We start from the raw sequence: 20323 nt of genomic DNA, 5'->3' as shown, positions 1-20323 counted from the left end.
TCTTTAAGAATTGTCAAATATATGGTCTAAAAATATTTACATAAATGTCTTGTATGTATGTACACCCTAAACAGTGATGGTATTACAATAATAGAAAGTGGTGTGGACTTGTAGAGTTGTACGCCACCTACCTTGACCAAACATCACATACTTTTACTGTTGCTATATGTTATACACAACAGCCGAATCTTGTAAATTATCAGCAAGATTAACATTTAATGAAACAGAAATTTATAGTACAATATTTCAATTTTTTTTATTTGTAGAGATAAAAGGAGCAGTAAACCGTTGATGTATTTCCTCAAATATTTATGAAATAAGGTATGCCTTAATTACTGTCACAATTTTATTATACATACAGACATGTATATGTGCATATGTATATACATTTTGCGATCCAATGCACGTGTATATATATACCCACATACACATAGCGGATAGTACTTAAGTGCATATATCGTTAGTTATTTCATTAACTTACTCGCTCATTCATTCTCACATGGTAATACGCACTTTTACACTCATTTATTCCCTTCATAATAATAATAATAATTAACCACGCATTCAATCGAGGATGGTTATTGGTTATATCTTTTTCCATATTTTCAAAAGTGTCCGCCAGGCAGCAATAATCCGCGTCTTCAGATATAAGCTTTAAGATTTCAGTTGAATTTATCATTGCAATTGTACTTAAAGCTGACCGGACGACTGGTAGTACCTTCCACGACGAGGACGTGTAACGCACGCTAGTATTATTTGTTAAGGGTGTATGATTATAACATTTTTTTTTTTTTGAAACTAATGCTCGCAGAACATGGACGTGAAGAGTTTAGCAACTATAGAACGAATAATACAACTAAAATCTTAAACGATATGAATAGAAACAATAGTTCTTTAGCAATTGCCGATATCAATAAGTATTTCTGACTGTTTCGAGGCAACTTCTCTCGGTATGTATGTATATGCATGTACGAAGAACGTTGGTCATGATGAAGTATGAAGTCCTTTAAAGTGTATACAAAATATTAAACTTAATCTTGAAGCAACAGCACGTGAAATAGCTACTGCACAGTCTCGGCTATTAAAACTATATACGGAAGAATTATCCAGCTAGAATCTGTTACAGGAATACTTTCCGAACAAGATAACTTTTTAAAACATTATCTAAATGAAAGTAAGCTTGTAACTACTTCCCACTTAAAAATTTCTTCTTTTCTTCCTCTTCTTCTTCAGCGACTTTTTTTTATTTCTGCGACTCATATTCACAGACAGAAAGAGAGTAAATCGAGGGATATTTCTACAATAGAATCGTTAGTCGTTTGTTCATTTCTCGATGTACTCGTTACTCAATACAGCACGGTACATACTTAACAATTAAGAGTGTTGCCTTAACATTAAGGTATCTTTAATATTACTTTAACTTGTCAATATTATATCGGAAAGAGGCGTAATCGTTCATTTATATAAAAAAAAATTATTCCGGTCAAACGTATCAAAAGTGTGCAATACTTTTGATACCATTGACATATTATTCTTGATAAGAAAAATATTAACACTTTCTCAACATTCCACATACTCTAGTATGATCACACTATATATTGAAGACAAAACAAAATTTAGGAAGCAGAATATCAGTTTGCACAGTAATACTCATACTCTCACAAAAACACTCACATATTTTTCTGTGAATCTCTCTTTTCTTGTTTGTAGAATAGATATAAAATTTGAAACCACACGCTTCGCAAATTAACGCGAGCATCCGAGAATGGTCTGAACATCCTCTCTTTCTCTCCATGAAAGTTGCACATTTTCGCGAATTAAATAACCCATTCAAGCCCAATATATGTTTACTCCCTTATAATCTTCCTCAGGGCAACAAAACCTTTATTTTCAATGATTACCAATGGTAAATTAAATACGTAATAACAAAATAAGAACAAGCCATTTTTTGGCTGGCTGGTCTCTCACTCGGATTTCAAAATCCAAAAAGTTCAATCAGCCGAAACTCTAAGTTGCCAATGTTACAACATCTCATATGATTCAGTAAATATGTGATACAGCCATGTTCTCTTGTTGCATATACGCGAATGCTGGCATTTGAAGTTTACATCACGTTCTCTCTTTGCATGAAATTAGAGTGTTGACTGATATGACTCTTTGAATGATAACTTCTGTAAGAAATTCGGTACCTCACTTTGAAACACTTTAGTGATCGCAATCAAGATTGTTGCTACAATGAAGAGTTATAGTCTTAGCGCGCTCCTGGAACAAATAAAACCGATTTTGAAATTATAGAAAATAATTATCATATTTTTCTTTAATTTTGCTATAGATAATATGTTTGTGAATAATGCAAATGTAATTTTCCCTTTGAATTGACGTTACTCCGCTCGTTGTTTGTATTATATGATAGTAAAATGTACAAATGTGTAATTTATTTTTTACTTTTCATATAATTTCTTGCGTATAATTATACGCAAGAAACATTACCACTACTGATTTAAAATTCAGTAGAAGAATAGATATTGAAATATAAGTTTACTTAATTAAACTAATAATAGACGGAAAGATATAAATACACAAATTCTGTAAGTTTAATGCATACAAAATATTAAAAAAAAAAAAAAAAAAAAAAACATTTAATATTAAATTTAGATACATTGTGCTTCAAATCATTCAACAATATTTTCAAAAAACAAACACAAAATCTGAAAAATTTAATTATGAAAATGTCATGAAAATACGAACGTTAAAAGAGAAGTAACGTGAGTCTCTGTAAAAAGATGAGAAATATGTGAGTTTCCGTATATCTTTGAAAAATTTTGATATAAGAGAAAATTTTGCAATAGCTTTTGCTTAGGTCCATATATTCATTATGAGACAGAATTAATCATTAAGTGAATGTTAATTAGCAAATAAGCATACTTATATTTCCATTAGTGTTTCAGTCATTATTATTAGTAAATAGTAAAGAAAATCTTTTCTCCGAAAATTTTTTGCCGGGCCAATTTTCTCATAGGAGAAGAAGGAAAAAGCATTTAAGAAGCTCCAGAGTTATTGCTTCTTGGAAGAATGATTTGTGCCAATCGATATGTTGAGTTTTGTGGACTCCAACCATCTTTTAAGGTTGAAATTGGCTGTTAAAAAATGATAATTTATATAAACAACATAACCAAAAAATTCCGAGTTAACGACAGATGATACAGAATAGTAGTTTGGGAAGTTTCAATAATTTAGAGTATAACCCCATTATGATTGTTACGGCTGAATATGAAGTGACGACATGAGCTGTACATTAATTGTTAAAGAAATCTATAAACTACACGTGAACATGCTGCGAAAAATTAATTCCAAAAATTTTCATTGCACCTGATTGAGCGGTGGCCTGAGTAGGTGCTTGACCTTGGCCTTGTCCTTGCCCTTGAGCACCTTGAGCACCTTGAGAGAGACCTGGTCCAGCTGTTGATACTCCACCGCTAATATTACTACTTGCTGCTTTTTGCTTCAACATCGTCCAATCAAATGTGTAATCATATTGGTGATTCAATGTACGGAAAAGTATGCGGAAAAGTTGGCGTAAATACATGTAGTCCGGGCTTTCTTCAAAGCGTAGACCTCGCGTATAATTTAAATACATTGCAAATTCGGCGGGAAATCCCTGAAAAATGATAATTTTTATATCAAGGATGTATATGTAATGACACAAAAACAATAAGAAAAAGTTCTTTAGAGTACCTTGCATAAGACTTCTACTGGCGTGGACATTTTTTTCTCACTAATTTTCTCATATTTCTGCTTCTTTGTCGCAGCTTTGAGACCTTGCCACGGTAACGATCCTCGATTAAAGTACATAAGAACATAGCCAAGTGATTCCATGTCGTCGCGACGACTTTGCTCAATTCCAAGATGCGCATTGATAGAAGCATACCTTGCAGTACCTGTTAAATTTTTATCTTCTCGATATATTATATGCAGTCTTGTGCGACTATCCCTATACTTTTTAGCCAATCCAAAATCGATGAGGAATAACTGAAACGTAATTTAGTATTGATGTATGATGTTTTATATTCTGATATATTATATTGAAGAAATGACGAAATATTAAAATGCGTACCTTATTACAATGTCGCCCAATTCCCATTAAAAAATTATCTGGTTTTATATCTCTGTGAATGAAATGTTTGCAATGAACATACTCAATCCTACCAATCATCTGATCTGCCAACATTAAGACTGTCTTGATTGTAAACCTTCTTGAACAGAAAGTGAAAAGGTCTTCCAGAGATGGTCCAAGAAGATCCATAACAAGAACATTATATTCACGTTCTTGACCATACCTAAAGATAGGAAAATTCTTGTCAATTGGCTGTCTGATTCTAATACTAACTTTCAATTAATATAATCTCATTGTATAATTTCAACTTATATAAATCTCATTATAATTTATTAACAAATTATTTTATTATTACATGATGGATATAACAACTAAATATAATACATAAGCAAAAAATTAAATATGATAATTACCAACGTATGTGTGGTATTCCTATACCACCATGTAATATTTTGTACAGCTTTGATTCATATAAAAGCTGTGGATGTCGGGCTCGCATGTTCTCCAACTTAACAGCAACTTCCTGAAATAAAAACATATTATATGTTATGTGTAATATATTATGTTATCAAATTGCATTATAAAGCCTTATTTAACATGAAGATCAAATAAATGCAAATAAATGGAATAATATAATATTATTTGTTTCAAAATTCACTGTCAGTGCTAAAAAATTAGTGTACATAATATAAACTTCAGCACTGGCAATGAATTTTGGAACACAGTATATGTTATGGTTTTTTTCCTACTATTTTCTGACTTTCCTTTGTTTCTTAAGCACTGTCTATATTTGAGTTACAGAAATAACAATAGACAGCATTCCAAAAAATTGAAAATATTAGCAAAATAGAAGATGAAAAGTAAATCCCTTTTAATAACTGTAAGAACTAAAATGTATGTTTATGTACAAATTCTTCTTCAACTCCATTTTTATCTAAATCCTACTTAAATTCTATTTCTTATTCATTATTATTTATACGCTGTCATTGTATCATAGCAGGGTCATTATTATTTTCATATATTACTTATACTATGAGATATATCATCATATTTAAATAAAACACAATATACTAACAGTATCATCAAAAAGGAAACAATTTACAAAACAAATGGGACAAGGGTCAATTGCCCCGTCATTGTTTACTTCATTCTTAGTATAATATTTCTTTATCTGTGAAACTAATCTATTAGGAATATGGAATTAATTGATCAAACCGTGACCATTTAACTTCCATTTAATTTATTGTTAATCCCAATGAATCCAAATAAGAGATTATGTCACTTTCACGAGTATTTGCTAAATATGTGCGCATTTGAGATTTTGATAATGTTGACAAGCGTCAGCTTATATTTATCTCAACTGCGTCCAAGACATACATATGTATAACATACGTCATTCGCGATGTATTCGTAGCGAGTTTTCCGCGGAACAATCATCGACGGCGGATGAACTCGCGATGCGAACGGTCCTCGAACTCATCGATCATGATCACCACGACGGATATTGACGGTCAGGAGGATGATTCTTCTGTCTCGACATAGATATCGCGATCGACATGTCGCGGCGCCGTTCGCGTCTCGTCTCATCCGATTTGGACCGTGCTGGACGATAGTCGGCACGAATGATAGGAAGACTCGCGATCGGGTTTCGCGAGACGAGACGAGTCGGGCCGAGAAACGGGAAATGGGAAACGCGAACAGAAGAGAGGAAACAGAGCTGGCTGCTTGGCAAGCAGCAGTCCAGCAGTGGGTCGTGCAGGTCGGCCGAGAGGGACGCCTGGGGTTGGCTTACCTCGCCATTGGAGATGTTAATGCCGAGATAAATGTCGCCAAAGGAGCCCGAACCGATCTTCCTCATCAACCTATACTTGCCACCCACGATGAATTCACTCTTCGCTATTGACATCGCCAACGACGCCATGTCACTGCTCACACTGCTCCGTACGCCTTCTCTCTCACCTCCACTCCGTCTGGCTTTTTCCTTACGCTACCTTACGCGGAGATTTCTATACGGTGTGGTTTTGCACCTGCCCTACGTCCTCTTTCTCCCGACGTCTTTCGCTCGATCCCTAACCGTCCCACGATATCTCTCACCCTCTCTCCGTCTCTCTTCCTTGCTGGCTCCCTTTTCTCTCTCTCTCTCTCTTTCTTTCTTTCTTTCTTTCACGCGCGAAGGTCGAGCCAAATCGAGGGTACGCAAACGACCGTGGCGTATGGGGAGACTTTACGAGCCGGATTTCGGCCAGTGAGGATCACCGGGACCGCGATAAAGTCGTTCTAACGTGTCACGTTCGGGCTGTTCACTGGCGGCACGACAAGCCCCATCGACAGCGCGCCGACATTTTCCCTCTCGCCGTAGGCACGAAGAACAGCGACTGATGGTTCCCGGAAGCGTGCGTCACCGATCGACGGCGCGGGAGACGGCGGGGGTAGGCCACACTGCCGCTCAATGGAGTCACTTCACCTGCACGACGCCGCGCGACGCCCGTACGTAGGCGCCGCGACGATTCCACGCGCGAAATCGCCGATAATCGGGGTGACTTTTTCGTGTGCGATTGCGTCGTGTTCGAGCGTCCGCATTCCACGTATCTCGGAGTACAGCCGCGTGAAGTTGCTCGCTTGATACCGCGGTAACTCGGACTCAGGCCCGTAGCGAGGCGGCGCGCGACGCGGGCGCCGAATAACGGGGGTACCGAATGTATCGCCAAAACTACATTCTACTTGACGCTCGCAATTTTTCGCATAATTTTATCCTTGTTATTTATCAAATGTTAAACAAGGACAAACGCTTGCGAACGTTGGAACACAAAACGGATTTTTATTTTTGCCAATTTTGTACTTATAATTGTAATGCGTTAAACAACAAAGTACAATTAAGTTAGTTCTTCAACAGAAGAAGCAGGCTTTGTAACTGTTATAAAATATTTTAGTATAATTGTTTTTTATCCTTTCCTGGTGAAAATTTTCTCACTCTTTTATACAAATTATTGAAACACTTGTCAAAAATACTGATGAGAAAGTCCAATTTTTTTCATAGAAATTTTTATATATTTATTCCTGAAATATTTTAAGATTTTCAAGATTTCTTGTCCTATAATGTCTGAAAAAAATCTAAGAAAAATTTTCATCAAGGAATTGGTTCCTTTCTAAATGGATAAACCATATATTGAAGAAAAATCTTACAAAAGTTATAAAGTTACTTTTTTTTACTGAATATAGCCAATTTTACTTTTTTTTTTCTACATTACGTATCGGATATTATAAGTTTTGATTTTCAACATTATGTATTGAATCAATATCTTTAATATTCGTGAAAGCTTCGAGGAACAAATCGATCCCAAGTAGAACAATAGTCATTATGATGTCAAAATGACTCTAAAATGGTCATTAAAAGTCATTTTTCAATCATTCCCGTTTCATTTAACGTCATTTCGACATTATCGTGACTTGTTGTTCTGTTTGAAACTATTCACGGCTGACGCTGTGCGAAACCAACATGAAATTTCAAACGGCGAATGCGAAAGGCTCTAGATGATTTATGTATCTTCGATAAACTCCTTGTAGTTCGGCGATAGGCAAATCTCCAGAACAATGTGGGTCAAGGGTGTCTTTTCCACATAGCTACGATACTGTCGTACCGGAACCTCGTGCTACTTATCCATATCTTTACAAGCTATTGTTTGAACATTTAAAAATCGTCATCGTCATCGTCGCCATCGGTTACAGAATCGTTCAATCATGACGACGATAATTTCAGCGTCCCTGCGATAATGAAGGAAAACGGAACGATGCACGTTTGTTGGGACGAGGAGATTTAAAACGTCGGAGGCGACATCTGGATCATTAACCGACTTCACGCGTGACGGCGCGACGACGCAACGTGCTACTTTCGCAGTTTCAGCTGGCTTGATACGTGTTCGACAACTTCAACAGTGGATATTCATGGCAAGCGTTTTACTGCGAAACGCGACGCGCTTGGCCAGGCATCTAAAGAGTAGTCGCATAACGGCAAGGACAAGCAACGAGAGGTACGTGATGACGAGCCGGGCGAGACTTGAAAAGGTTCTGGAAGAATTACAGAGGAATCCCTACTATGACAAATACGCTCAGAAAATTGCGAAACTGCAGCAGACCAGCCCGGAGGAGTTTCTGCAGCGCGTCGAACAGCAGGAGAAGAAAATACATGAGAAGCAAGGTATATGATCTTCGCGAGACATACAAGACTGCTGTTTCTGTCAACATTGTTTCCTGCAACGATTATCTATCAATTATGAACTTGACTATAAATATTCATGTTCCGCAAATGCATTCCTATCTATATATACTGTAATATATCTATATATATATAGATGTATTACAGCAAATTCAGTCACTTGCATTAGATTAGTGGTTTGTTTTCTGTTCCTGCATTAGACTGAACTCTCTTTTTTGCTTTTGATAAATATCAAACATATATCTTTCTTACTTTAAGTTAAAAAAATATACACTAGCTCAGCCATAGAAAACAGACCCCAGATTAGTGCTACTGAAAGCCGCTACATGAAATACAACACAAAATTAGCAAAATTAAACGTAAAATATTTTAATATTTTAATTTTAAATAATTAAATAATGATATTGTTATGTTATTTAACAAAGAATATGTAATATATTATTGCATTGTTAAAGTTGATTATATTATACCACCTGTATTTAGATATTTTATATCTAAGATTATTATCCTTTTAGAAGATACAGTTGATATAAACGTCATTCTATTTTTAACATTGAATGAATAACAAAGTTAGAAACACACTCGTTTTGACTGTATATTTCCTAAAAGAAAAGTAGCCATAAACAACCTTTAATGTGCACTAATACAATGGGAGCGACTGAATTTATCATTAATAACAGAAAATATTTGGATATTATGGTTTTTATGATATATCAATGCTAAGAATACTAATTTTTACATAAAAAGAATTATTGTGATGAAGGATCAAATCATTGTTGTTAAAGAGAAACATGAGAAAGCTGCGAATTTCTACCAAACTGAGGCAAAGCCAGCTTTGGAACCTGGTATGCAGACGAAAGAAACACGTTTGGATAGCATAATGAAAATTGATATGATAAAAGATAAATCGAAAGAAGAAATTATAGAAATATGGAATAAGTATCACAAACAGAAGGATTGTATCTGTGGTACGATGACGCCCGAGCAGTACGATAAAATGTTTGCACGTGGCAAGCAGTACTCCACCTTCCTCTTACCTTTACCAAGAGAAGAAGGCTATGAATTTATAATATGCCAATTCTATGGCTCAGAAGTGCACATGACTCCGCTCTTATGGTACCAGACTCACAAGGAAAATGCACCTGAGTGTTTGACTATGATACACTACACTGAATTGAGAGAGGATAAAGGCATTATACTCATGCGTGGAGAATTTGATACAAAATTACTACGAGTGCAAGAGGCACAATGTCTGGCTAATGAATTGCAGTTATATTATTGCAATGATCATGAACACAGATTACAGTTACTTGAAACGTTTACCAATAGACCCGACGAATTTAAGCACATGGATCTTATAGCTCAATTAGAAACAATATCTTTAGAGTTGAATAATGTTGAGACGAAGAGATAGAAATAAGAAATTATTTAATGTAAATTATAACTGTATGTATAAGGAATTAGTAAAAAATATAATAAATGTTTTTAAGACGACGAGCCTATCATTTTTTCCATAAATTCATGAAAAATGTTTATGTCTATCTTGTAAAATAATCGTGCAACATAAAACATAATTTTAATATTATGAAAAATATATTTTGTTTTACTTTTTTGTCTAAAAATTTCTAAATGCTAATTGTTCAAATAATAATAATAATAAATTTAAATTTCAGTTAGACACGTAATTACAAAGCCCTCGAAATCGGCGACATTTTCATTCTTATTAAAAAATATGCGGTCGTCTTGGAGTCAAACAATAAAGAGGCACTATGCAAAAGATTCATCTCAAAATAAGTACATTACTACGCCGATTTTTTATGTAAATGCTGGTACGTAACTTTTTTGAATTAAAAATTCCTGTCATTAATCTAAATTATTATGATAAGAAAATTATAAATATATATATTTTGTATGTTAGGTCCTCATATTGGACATTTATATAGCGCAGTTTTAGCCGATGCCATTGTTCGATACAACAATATGTTAGGTCACCAAACATTTTTTACCACTGGCACCGACGAACACGGTAACAAGATTAAAAACGCTGCAGCTACAGCTGATCTACCGAATCTCGAGTACTGTACAAGAATTTCGCAACAATTCAGGGAAATGTGCGATAGGTTTGAAGTGGATTATTCGCGTTTCATTAGAACCACAGAAAAGCAGCATTGTGATGCAGTGTATCATTTTTGGGTTCTTAGAGCAAATTTATTTTTGAATGTCGAATCTTATATATATTTGTGATATTTTGTAACTCACATTAGAAAACTGAACACTTTCAGAAACGATTAGAAGAAAGAGGACATATCTATCTGGGAAAGTATTCGGGATGGTATTGTGTATCGGACGAAGCATTCCTCTGTAATACAGAATTGGTGGAACAGAGAGATTCGAGCGGAAAAGTAATCAAAGTCTCCGCGGAATCGGGAAATATAGTAGAATGGACTGAGGAAGAAAATTACAAGTTCCGACTTAGTGCATTTCAGAACGATCTCAAGTACTGGCTCAAAGATGGTATAAAAAGATGTTAAATCTTAATTTAATTCATTGACTGCGTTCAGTAGAGAAAACTTATCAGTGAGCGCTTAGTAATTATTTAATATGGATTAGTGACATTCAGATTCATCGAGAAACTAACGACAAGAATCAATTATACTAAGAAATTACTAAACGCAGTCATTATTTCTCTTTCTTTTAAGATTGCAAATTGTAAATTTCAGATCTTTTGTAGAAAACACAGTTAGACCAGCGCTGTATCACAAAACATTATCCCAGTGGATAGACGAAGGTGCATGTTTACAAGACTTAAGCATTACTCGAATCAGAAACAAAGTGCCATGGGCTATACCTTCCCCATGCGATAAGTCTCACTCGATATATGTATGGCTGGATGCCTTAGTAAATTATTTAACGGTCTTAGGATATCCAAATGAATCATATAAAGAACTTTGGCCGCCCACTATTCAAGTATGGATCATAATTCTTGGCTAATAATATTATATGAAAATTGTCAGATTAAAATATATCAAAGAAAATTATTGATATAGATCATTGGGAAAGATATTTTGAAGTTTCACGGTATCTATTGGCCAGCATTCTTAATAGCGGCAGGTCTCGAGCCTCCAAAGACGTTACTGTGTCACGCTCATTGGACTATTGATCATAAAAAAATGTCGAAGTCAAAAGGAAATGTAATTTCGCCATTTGAAGCTGCAAGTGATTATTCAGAAGAAGGATTACGATACTTCATTCTGAGAGAAGCGATACCACAAAACGACGCAAGTAAGATAAATCATGCATTCACTTATTACATATCATTTGCATCAAATTTAAAAAATCTATATTTGTAGATTATAATTCAACCAAAATTGTTAATATATTGAACTCCGAATTGGCGGATACATTGGGCAATCTAGTCAATCGTTGCGTGGGTAAAACAGTCAATCCATCCAAAGAGTTCCCTAATCCTGCAAGATATTGGAACGTGTTGCAGTCTCAGGTTGCCGATGAAACCAGAGAGAGTTTAAAATCCGTGGGCAGAAAAGCACGCAAAAGTTACGAGGAATATAACTTACATCATGTCGTGGATGCGGTCATGAATATGCTTTATTGCGCAAATAAGATGGTGACGTATCATGAACCTTGGCAGCTGAGGAAACAAGTCGACAATGCAGATTCGATCAAGGAACTTAAAGCCGTTATATCGCTTGCTCTAGAAAGTAGTAGAATAGGTGCTTTAATATTATATCCTATTATACCAAGATTGAGCAGTAGTTTGCTCGATTTTCTAAATATTCCGAAGGAGAATCGCACGTGGGCGAATACTGCGCCTGAATTTTTCAACAACAATAGTTTAAAAGAAAGGCATATCGAACATAATAATTTGCTATTGTTTAAGAAAATAAGAAGTCAATAAATATTTACATATCTTATATTATTTGTGTATTGATTACAAAATCGCGCGAAGGAAGAGTGTACTAATTTTTATATATAAAAACTTCAAAACAATTAGACAAAATTTAATAATAAAAATTATAATCTTTAAACATCTTTTTAGTATGGTATATACTCGATCCGTGAGAAGATGGCTCTTCAATTTTTTTAAAAATTATCTTCATCGTTTATTAGACGTAAAACAAGAACACAATGACATGAATAGCGCTAATAGCATCTCCTCGAATGCATCTTATAGCTCATTCGTTTGCTCATTGTTTACAAGTGTGTGCAACAATTTGTTTCGGAATATGCAAAATCTATCAATTGACACTAGCTAATTTGCTTATAGTTGGGGGATAGTGTTAAATTAATGTGGCACTGAAGTAAATTATGAATGATAATAATTAAAATCTAAATATTATACACACACACGCACGCACGCGCGCGCACACGCACGCACGCACACACACACACACACACACACATACACACACACACACACACACACACACATATCGAATTATAACAAGAAAACATTTAAGAATTTGAGTTTGTAGAAGTAGTAGTTGAATGAAATATTAATTATAAATACTTGTTAATTTCAAATCATTTCAAGACAAATTAAATTTCATATCCCATGAATGTATGTAATAAGAATACCTTTTTTTTCAGCGTTTATTGTTTATGCTTCGATGGAACGTAGGAATTGGAAGGGAGAGGAAATCAATAAAAAGTAACGAGTCAGATTTTCTTTTGTCGAAGTCTTAGTCTAATATATTTACAGAGAACGGTCATTCAAATATATCAGTAGTATACATCAACATTGCGCACAAATCCTGCCGGTTGGAGAGTTTCAACCATTCCTATAGTCTATAACTTATGCATTCGTACATTCTCTTTTATTTCCTCTCGTGCCGGATCGCAATGCGCCTTGTATCGTAAATATAGATGTACCAAGGAAGCTCGACGGATCCTCGCGAATGCCAAATTGGCTCGTGACTACTTCCTTCCACTCGGATATGTGATGCAGAATTGAATTGAGATTCGACGGGTGCTCGACGACGACTTTGCGTACATTCGATGAGCACGCCCATTACACGAGATCTCGCATTTTAACGAGTATCTTGCTATGTGTCTCTTTTTGCGCCCGTCAAATAGAAAAATAATTAAATGACTATTTACAGAATGGAAAATGAATTCTATAGTTCACTGCACGGCGTATTGTGCACGCCGGTGCGCTGACCTATTGCTATTAAGTTTTTTCTTTTTATATATATTTATATATATATTTCCCATGACTTTCGATAGACGTTACTATTTAGAAACATATCAGTATTTTTGAGTAACATCCAGCTTTTAATATTGTAGATTGGCTATCGACATTGCTATCGACGTTGCTCCATTAAAGAGATTGCTTGATGAGATTAGTATCCTAAGTGCTACACTTGGATTCTTCTATTAATTGATAAATCCCACTCTACGCTTGTCGTCGCTTAAAAAAAAAGGAAAATGAATGAAGAAACAAAAGAAGAAGACAACACTACGATTTCATGGTGGACTATGTCTTCGGGATATGTTTTGAAGTGATTCCGGTGATTGTCTTAATTACAATAATTGATGTCTTCGCAAAATGCCGTACTTATATGGTCGAACACCACAGCCTTCACTCTTTTGCTATAAAAAAAAAGAGATATTCCTCTATCGTTCGAATGCGCAAAATGCATTACAATGAAAATATCGCACTTCGAAGAAATCCACGCGTTACTAATCACAATCATCATTGGTTAATCAAATCGTGACGATGGCCGTAGAGGTAGAAACACGATGTACGAAGTGTTCATTTGTAAAAGATGTTTACTATCTGAAAAAACCTGGAAAATCTAAAATTTTCACGGGATTTTTTTTTTACTTTTAAAAATCAAGGATTTTCATGAAATTTTATTGGTATCTACTCAGGGAAATTTAATTTTAAATTTAAATTCTGTCTTTCTGAAAACGTTATTTCTTTGATTATTTTTTCTTGCTAATACAAAATGTTGATAATCGATTAGTAATAATAGGCCTATTCCTTAGCTGAATTTTTGCAATTCATCTTTCTTTCACTTCTTTCCTCCTGGAGAGAAAAGGAAGAAAGATGAATTGGTGCAAAAGGTTTAGCTAAGAAGAACAGGCCTAATGTGTTAGATTGTAGGGAAAATTTCCGCGCATATCGATTATATGCATGCGTTGAAGGGGGATTTTCAATATGGTATTCGTATACTGCCTAAACGGTGGACAAAGGTGATAGAAAACGATGGCAAATACTTTGACTAACCTACATTGTACCATTCATCTTACTTTAATAAAGAAAAATTATCAAAAATACGCGGAAACTTTCCCTCTCTAATATATGCCATCATATATATATTTAATTTAATTTAATTTACTTTATTGCAAAGCTCTATGAAAAGACTACATATTAACAGAATCATAAACATAAAATATAGTATAATAAACTGTAGTAGCTTGCAAATGATTAGGCACCAGCAAAACTGCTGTTACAAAGCCTATCAGCAACAAAAACCAGGACTAAGAAAAAAAAAAGGAATTTACGTATATTTTACGTAAATTTTCGTGTGTTGCAAATTTATATAAAATTAAAAAAAAATCAAAGTAGAAAACAATATTCGGTAGAGAAGAGTAACTTACTCTTTTCTGCGGCTCTAATTGTAGACAACGAAAGATATAGTCTCATAGAATCCCTGACTTCTACTAATTTTCAAAATATAGTTTGTTTCTTTGCACAACAATTTATTTCAAAATTGTATTAAACTCTCTAATTTTTTATCAGAAATTATGAATAAAAATATCTAGAAAATATCCAGGAATTCTCAGGAAACATTTTTTTACAAGATTTTAGCAAACACTCTGTTTAATATTTGGCAAACGTCTCGATTTACATCCTGTTCCTGCATTTACTAATATTGCTTTTGTAAAATCTGATGTCGAAGAAATACGAGCAACGCGTATTCTATTGGTCCAAGAGAATTCTCGGGTTAAATTAACGACTAACTAGAACATTGATTGATATTACGTGAGGAGAAATTCAATATAGCAGAGAGTATTATCCACATCCTCAGTTATGCTTATTTTACGCGATTGTATATAGCCAGAGCACGACATCGTTGCAACTGCAGCTGCAGTTTTCCTTTGAGCAGGCAGGCGGTTTGGCGTTCATTCCTTTGCGGATGCAAATACTAAACTTTAGTACGCGAGAGTAAACTGTGCTTGTTGGTACAGGCGATGCTGATTGTATGTACATACATTGCAAGTTCGTACGAAACAATAACAATAAGCGATATCGTTCTATTAGAAATCGTGCAATCTGCCATCGATGTGTTTTCACGACGGTTTTCACTGCGAATTCGAAACCAATTTTAAAACAGCAAACAAAGAATGTAAATCTAAATGCTAAAATAAAATTATTTCGTATGTTCGCGGAAGATCGCGGAAGTTTAATATGCCACTATGAAGAACGAATTCCTCTTGCACGAAGCGTATTTTAATTCGCGCGTTAATGTCGTTATTCTCTGTCGGGATGATGTCGGTGTCTCCAGATTCGCAAATTTTTCAACGAGATCGACGAGTAATGAAGCACGATCGCGACGACTTCAAAGGCGAGCAGCGAGAGCGAGATCCAGGAAAGAAATTGTTTAAAGTGACCGAGAAAGTCGAAAGACAAGCTCGCTTTATATGGCACTGACGATGGTGTCGCGATGTCGTTGAGCCATGACGCCGACCTGGCAGCTGTCTGCGCTCGATCTCGGACTGATGTTACACTCGACCATGGAACCGTTCCGCTTCTGCACCACCACTGAACGGAATTCGCCGCACTCGCTGATCGATGGCTGATTGCCTCGCGCGCGTGCCCCCTTCGTGAGGATCCTTTTGAACGCCTCCCGGAATTCAGTGTTGAAAATGCTGTAGATTATCGGGTTGAAGGCCGAGTTACTGTAACCGAGCCACGTGAGAACCTGTTTGGAAAGAAAATACGACTTTGACACACTTTTATACAACGAAAATCGGAAAAATTGTTTTATGCGTGAGAAAAAAATTCTCACCTTTCTTTAGAGAGAAGAATTTTATAATAGCAATTTCCATATTTTCGAGGTTCATCCATTCAGAATGAAAGACTTACTATGTTGCTTGGACCCGATCTACAATGGGTATGGTAAGCACTTAGCCTTCTGTTCTAAGTTCTGAACTGTGACTTTTTTTCAGTAAAATGTTTTCGGTGTTGTCTTAAGCCGTAATCTCTTTAAGCTTTAAGCGAGTTGATCAGATCAGTAAAGTTTAGAGCTTAGAGCAGCTCGAAGCTTAAAGGAAAAGACTAAAGGTCTACTATATCTATTGTAGATCGGAATTTAACACTAAAAATATCAATATTTCTTATTCATTAAAAAGATTAAGTGATAAAATTATTATAAAAATAAAAAAGTGTGTGTGAAAATCCAAACATTAATCAGTATAAAGGACATAATTATTGAAAAGTAAAATTCTATTTTTAACACAAGAAATATTAATTAAATATAGAAATAATCAATAATGATCGTCTGGTATTTTCAGTTAATCTTTTCTTTAAGAGAAAAAAAGAATTGGTTCCGAAAAGTTTTAAAAAAGTTTAAATTGAAACGAACAACTTTGGATGCAGTTTGCGCAAAAAGTCGCACCTGGAACGCTCGGTGAGATATGCAGGTCTTGCAGTAGGCTGCGACAATGTTGACGCAGAAGAAGGGCACCCAGCATACCAGGAATACGCCCATGATTACACCAACGGTGATCGCGGCCTTGTGGTCGGACACATGATAAGGGCTGGTTGGCTTCGTCTTCGTCTGCGGCTTCGGTGGCTTGCAACGACTGCTCTTCGAGCGAAAACTCTTGGCCATGGAGGTGTCCGGCAGCTTCGTCACTGCTCGGATACTTTTCACGTGTTTCTGCGCGTAGCAATAGAGCCTAGAAAAGGAAGCATTCCTTAACGCATGGAATGAAATTCTTTTCACACATTTTTCAGTCATTAGTATTATTATTATACACGGAAAGAATTTTGAAAAGCTGAAATAAAAGTTTAAAAGTTTAACGATAAGTAAGATAAAATCAAACTCTCAAGTTTTACAAATTAAAGAAAGGTAAGAAAGAGCGGGAGAGGGGCGTTAGCGCGCGCGATGTTTAGTGCGTAAAGTTACTTATTAAAAAAAAAAAAACATTTTAACTATTCACCTTATTCGCAAAGTATAATAATCTGTATTCTGTATGCGTTTTGATTTACTTTCAAGTTATTATTCGGAGAAAGAAAAATATAAAATATAATTTAAAAATCAACAGAGAGAATAGTTTATTGGAGTATATAATAATTTAGCTGAATACAGATTTAGATAGATACAGATCTGAAAATAATTTCGTTGGACCAAAAATAATTATGTAGGAAACTCAAGCATGATAACTGACGCTGTTAAAAGTTTTGACACTTTAACAACCAGTTTAAACGTATATAATTATTTTCATAGTCCAACAAAATTTATTTTCAGATCTGTATCTATCTAAATCTGTATTCAGCTAAATTATTATATACTCCAATAAACTATTCTTTCCGTGTAGAGAACGCATCCAATTTTGACGGTGATATACAATTGCATTTTTGTGTGAAGAAACGAAATCAAGTGGATAAGAGATGATTCAACGCCTATTTGGAAATTTATCATTCGGCATCCGACGTATTGTTCCGCTAAACGAATTGGCGGTACGTATTCGGTATTGTTGCGTGTATGATTTATCTCTTATATGGATTTTTAAACGAAGATGCGAGCTTTTTTTCGAACGCGCATTGTTTTTATCTTCAAACTCATTCGGGATTGCGGATTACCGGAGCTAGTCATGTTTTATAAAACGTCATACGAGCTACGTCACTCATAGAGATTATGGCAAACGATTATAGTAAGAGTGCGAACTAAAAAGTTAAATTAAATTTGCGTCTGAATAGTGATGGGCGGCAGTGGGCGATCTTACCTGCAATAAATACCCAGCATTACAATGCAGGGCACGTAGAAAGATATGCAAGAGGACACCACCGCATAGGTAGGTGTAATGTCTAGGGCACACGTAGGGTGCTCCTGTAAAGGTAAAAGATGAATAATTAACGACAGAAATGGCAAAGATTGCGCAAATTGCAATGTTTCAGATGCGAACGGTGTGACGGGAGAAATTTTATTTTTGGGATGAAGTGTTAGCTTCGTGTGAAAACAACTGATTTCTATTTATGTCGAGAAATTGTTTGTCGCTCTGTATGAGAGCGACAAACTCGTAACCAATAAGTCATGAGTTCAAATTGCGTATCTCGTATGTACAGACAATTTCAAAATCCGTACTTAGAGAGAGCTAGCTACAGAAAAACTCTTTATATAGATGAAAACATCACACTTTCCCATCCGACGATGCAAAAAAAAAACTACTCTCACAATTAAGTCTAACTTGTGGTTAAGCTTAACCACAAATTAACCAGATAACGAAAAATTGGACTTAATTGTGAGAGTAGTTTTTTGCATCATTGGATGAAAAACCAAAATAAAAAATTGGGTCTTACTGATAAAGAACTGCATGAGCAATCATTAACCAAAACTGAATGTATTAGGAGCTAACACTATTAGATGTAGATTTAAACCTGACTTGCCGAGACATTTAAAAATAAATTTATTTAATACAACTGAATAAGTCTATCATAATCAGTGTAATTATAACTCTCTTAAGGCAGCCTTAGTGCGTATCATCTCTAATGCTGCGTATCAAAATTTGAATGAATTACAATTTCATCAATTTTTCTGATTGTAAGAGACCTATCCAGTTGAATCAAACAAATTTATTTTTAATCCCTCTGGGTATTCGAAAGCAATAACATTTACGTATTCTTTTTTATAACACTCGATATGACTTTAATTTCAAATGATTGATATCACCGTAGAGAATACTTGGAATTTTTCATCCGTGCTGCATTCCACTGGTGTTTGCAACGCTTTTGGAATCATTTTATTCTTGCCGTTTGTTAAACTCGAATGTTAAACAAGGACAAATATTCACGAGCGTTGTGAACGCCATCTCGTAGAACGCATCTCGGGTAATACTTATAATTGCAAACTTTTTTTTAAATAATATGTACACTTCAAATATTGAAATAAACGGAATTTGTATTTTATAAATTTCTCATAGAAAGGATTACTTACTAATTAAAACCTTTAATTAAAAAACAATTTGCTCAAGAGCTGAAGTTCGTTCAGTAGAAAATCGTTCCATTATGTATTTAAACAGACCGCATCGATATATGTATTGAACTGCTGATATTAATAAATCGACGCAATTAAACTTCGCAAATACCTTACCTCCACTATATCTTCATACATGGGTTGATCATCATTCTTATGAAGATCTAGACTGATCGGTACGAAGGATATGAGTCCTGCTAGAAGCCATACAACGATGATGCCACCAATGGCAACTCTTCTGGTCACCCAACGACCGTACCTAAAACAACGTTTCACAATCTCTATTTTAAAACTCTAAATTCTCTAATTCTCTAACTCTAATTTCCATCTTTTTGAATCTTGATGAAAATAAAGATCAGAGTGTAAGTTAAATGTACGGGGAAAGAAGAGAGTAACAGAAGCGTACACAAAACTTCTAGCAAGCGTAAATTAGAACAGCGCGTAAAAAAGTTTGCCTTTTAAAATATTTTTTTGTATGCTGTTCCAATTTACGTTTTTATAGAAGTTTCGTTGACGTTTCTGTTATTCTCTCTTTATATATCTCGCATGCTCAGATTTTTATTTTTATAAGGGAAAATTTATACACATAATTTCTTAGGATTAAAATATTTTCAAGTATAATTTTGACATTATTTTCTAACAATTTTTATTAACTATTTGGAACTTTCCGCAAAATTATATTATAGAAATAATTTTATCCTGTAAAACTGTCTTTTAACCACACTGAAAAACAGTTCTTAATTTACAAATTATTCGATAATTCTTCTTTGA

At 34.9% G+C, this 20323-nt stretch overlaps 3 protein-coding genes across 6 annotated transcripts in view; 1 reads left to right on the top strand and 2 right to left on the bottom strand.

Annotated features, from left to right (window-relative positions):
• Positions 1-357: 357 nt before the first annotated feature.
• LOC108748314 (casein kinase I) lies at positions 358-6707 on the bottom strand. 3 transcript variants are annotated; one of them, XM_018486370.1, is made up of 6 exons: positions 5907-6707; positions 4528-4637; positions 4115-4337; positions 3736-4029; positions 3370-3658; positions 358-2262 (listed from the first exon to the last, which is right to left on the bottom strand). In XM_018486370.1, the coding sequence occupies exons 1-6, from the start codon at positions 6033-6035 to the stop codon at positions 2252-2254; spliced, it is 1056 nt and encodes a 351-aa protein (XP_018341872.1). In that variant the 5' UTR covers positions 6036-6707; the 3' UTR covers positions 358-2251. The 3 variants fall into 3 exon arrangements, with proteins under 3 accessions (XP_018341872.1, XP_018341873.1, XP_018341871.1); XM_018486371.1 differs by lacking the exons at positions 358-2262; positions 5907-6707 and adding exons at positions 2931-3137; positions 5507-5688; XM_018486369.1 differs by lacking the exon at positions 358-2262 and adding an exon at positions 2932-3137.
• A 1188-nt stretch (positions 6708-7895) lies between these two features.
• Positions 7896-12285, top strand: LOC108748312 (methionine--tRNA ligase, mitochondrial-like). Its single transcript, XM_018486366.1, has 7 exons — positions 7896-8309; positions 10001-10156; positions 10246-10520; positions 10610-10841; positions 11059-11294; positions 11375-11609; positions 11678-12285. Exons 1-7 carry the CDS (start codon positions 8057-8059, stop codon positions 12241-12243), a joined length of 1953 nt encoding a protein of 650 aa, XP_018341868.1. The 5' UTR covers positions 7896-8056; the 3' UTR covers positions 12244-12285.
• Positions 12286-14882: 2597 nt separating this feature from the next.
• LOC108748432 (dopamine receptor 1-like) overlaps positions 14883-20323 on the bottom strand; it is a 114175-nt gene continuing 108734 nt past the window's right edge. For both annotated transcript variants that reach the window (XM_018486611.1, XM_018486610.1), the window contains exons 4-7: positions 19670-19811; positions 18306-18409; positions 16973-17255; positions 14883-16276 (exon numbers count right to left, since the gene is read on the bottom strand). In XM_018486611.1, the coding sequence (XP_018342113.1) occupies positions 15992-16276; positions 16973-17255; positions 18306-18409; positions 19670-19811 (814 nt within the window). In that variant the 3' untranslated portion in view covers positions 14883-15991. The remainder of the gene's footprint in view (positions 16277-16972; positions 17256-18305; positions 18410-19669; positions 19812-20323) is intronic.

Source organism: Trachymyrmex septentrionalis, unplaced genomic scaffold, assembly GCF_001594115.1.
Source record: "Trachymyrmex septentrionalis isolate Tsep2-gDNA-1 unplaced genomic scaffold, Tsep1.0 scaffold22, whole genome shotgun sequence".
Lineage (NCBI taxonomy): Eukaryota > Metazoa > Arthropoda > Insecta > Hymenoptera > Formicidae > Trachymyrmex > Trachymyrmex septentrionalis.
This window is presented reverse-complemented; position numbering and strand designations above follow the sequence as displayed.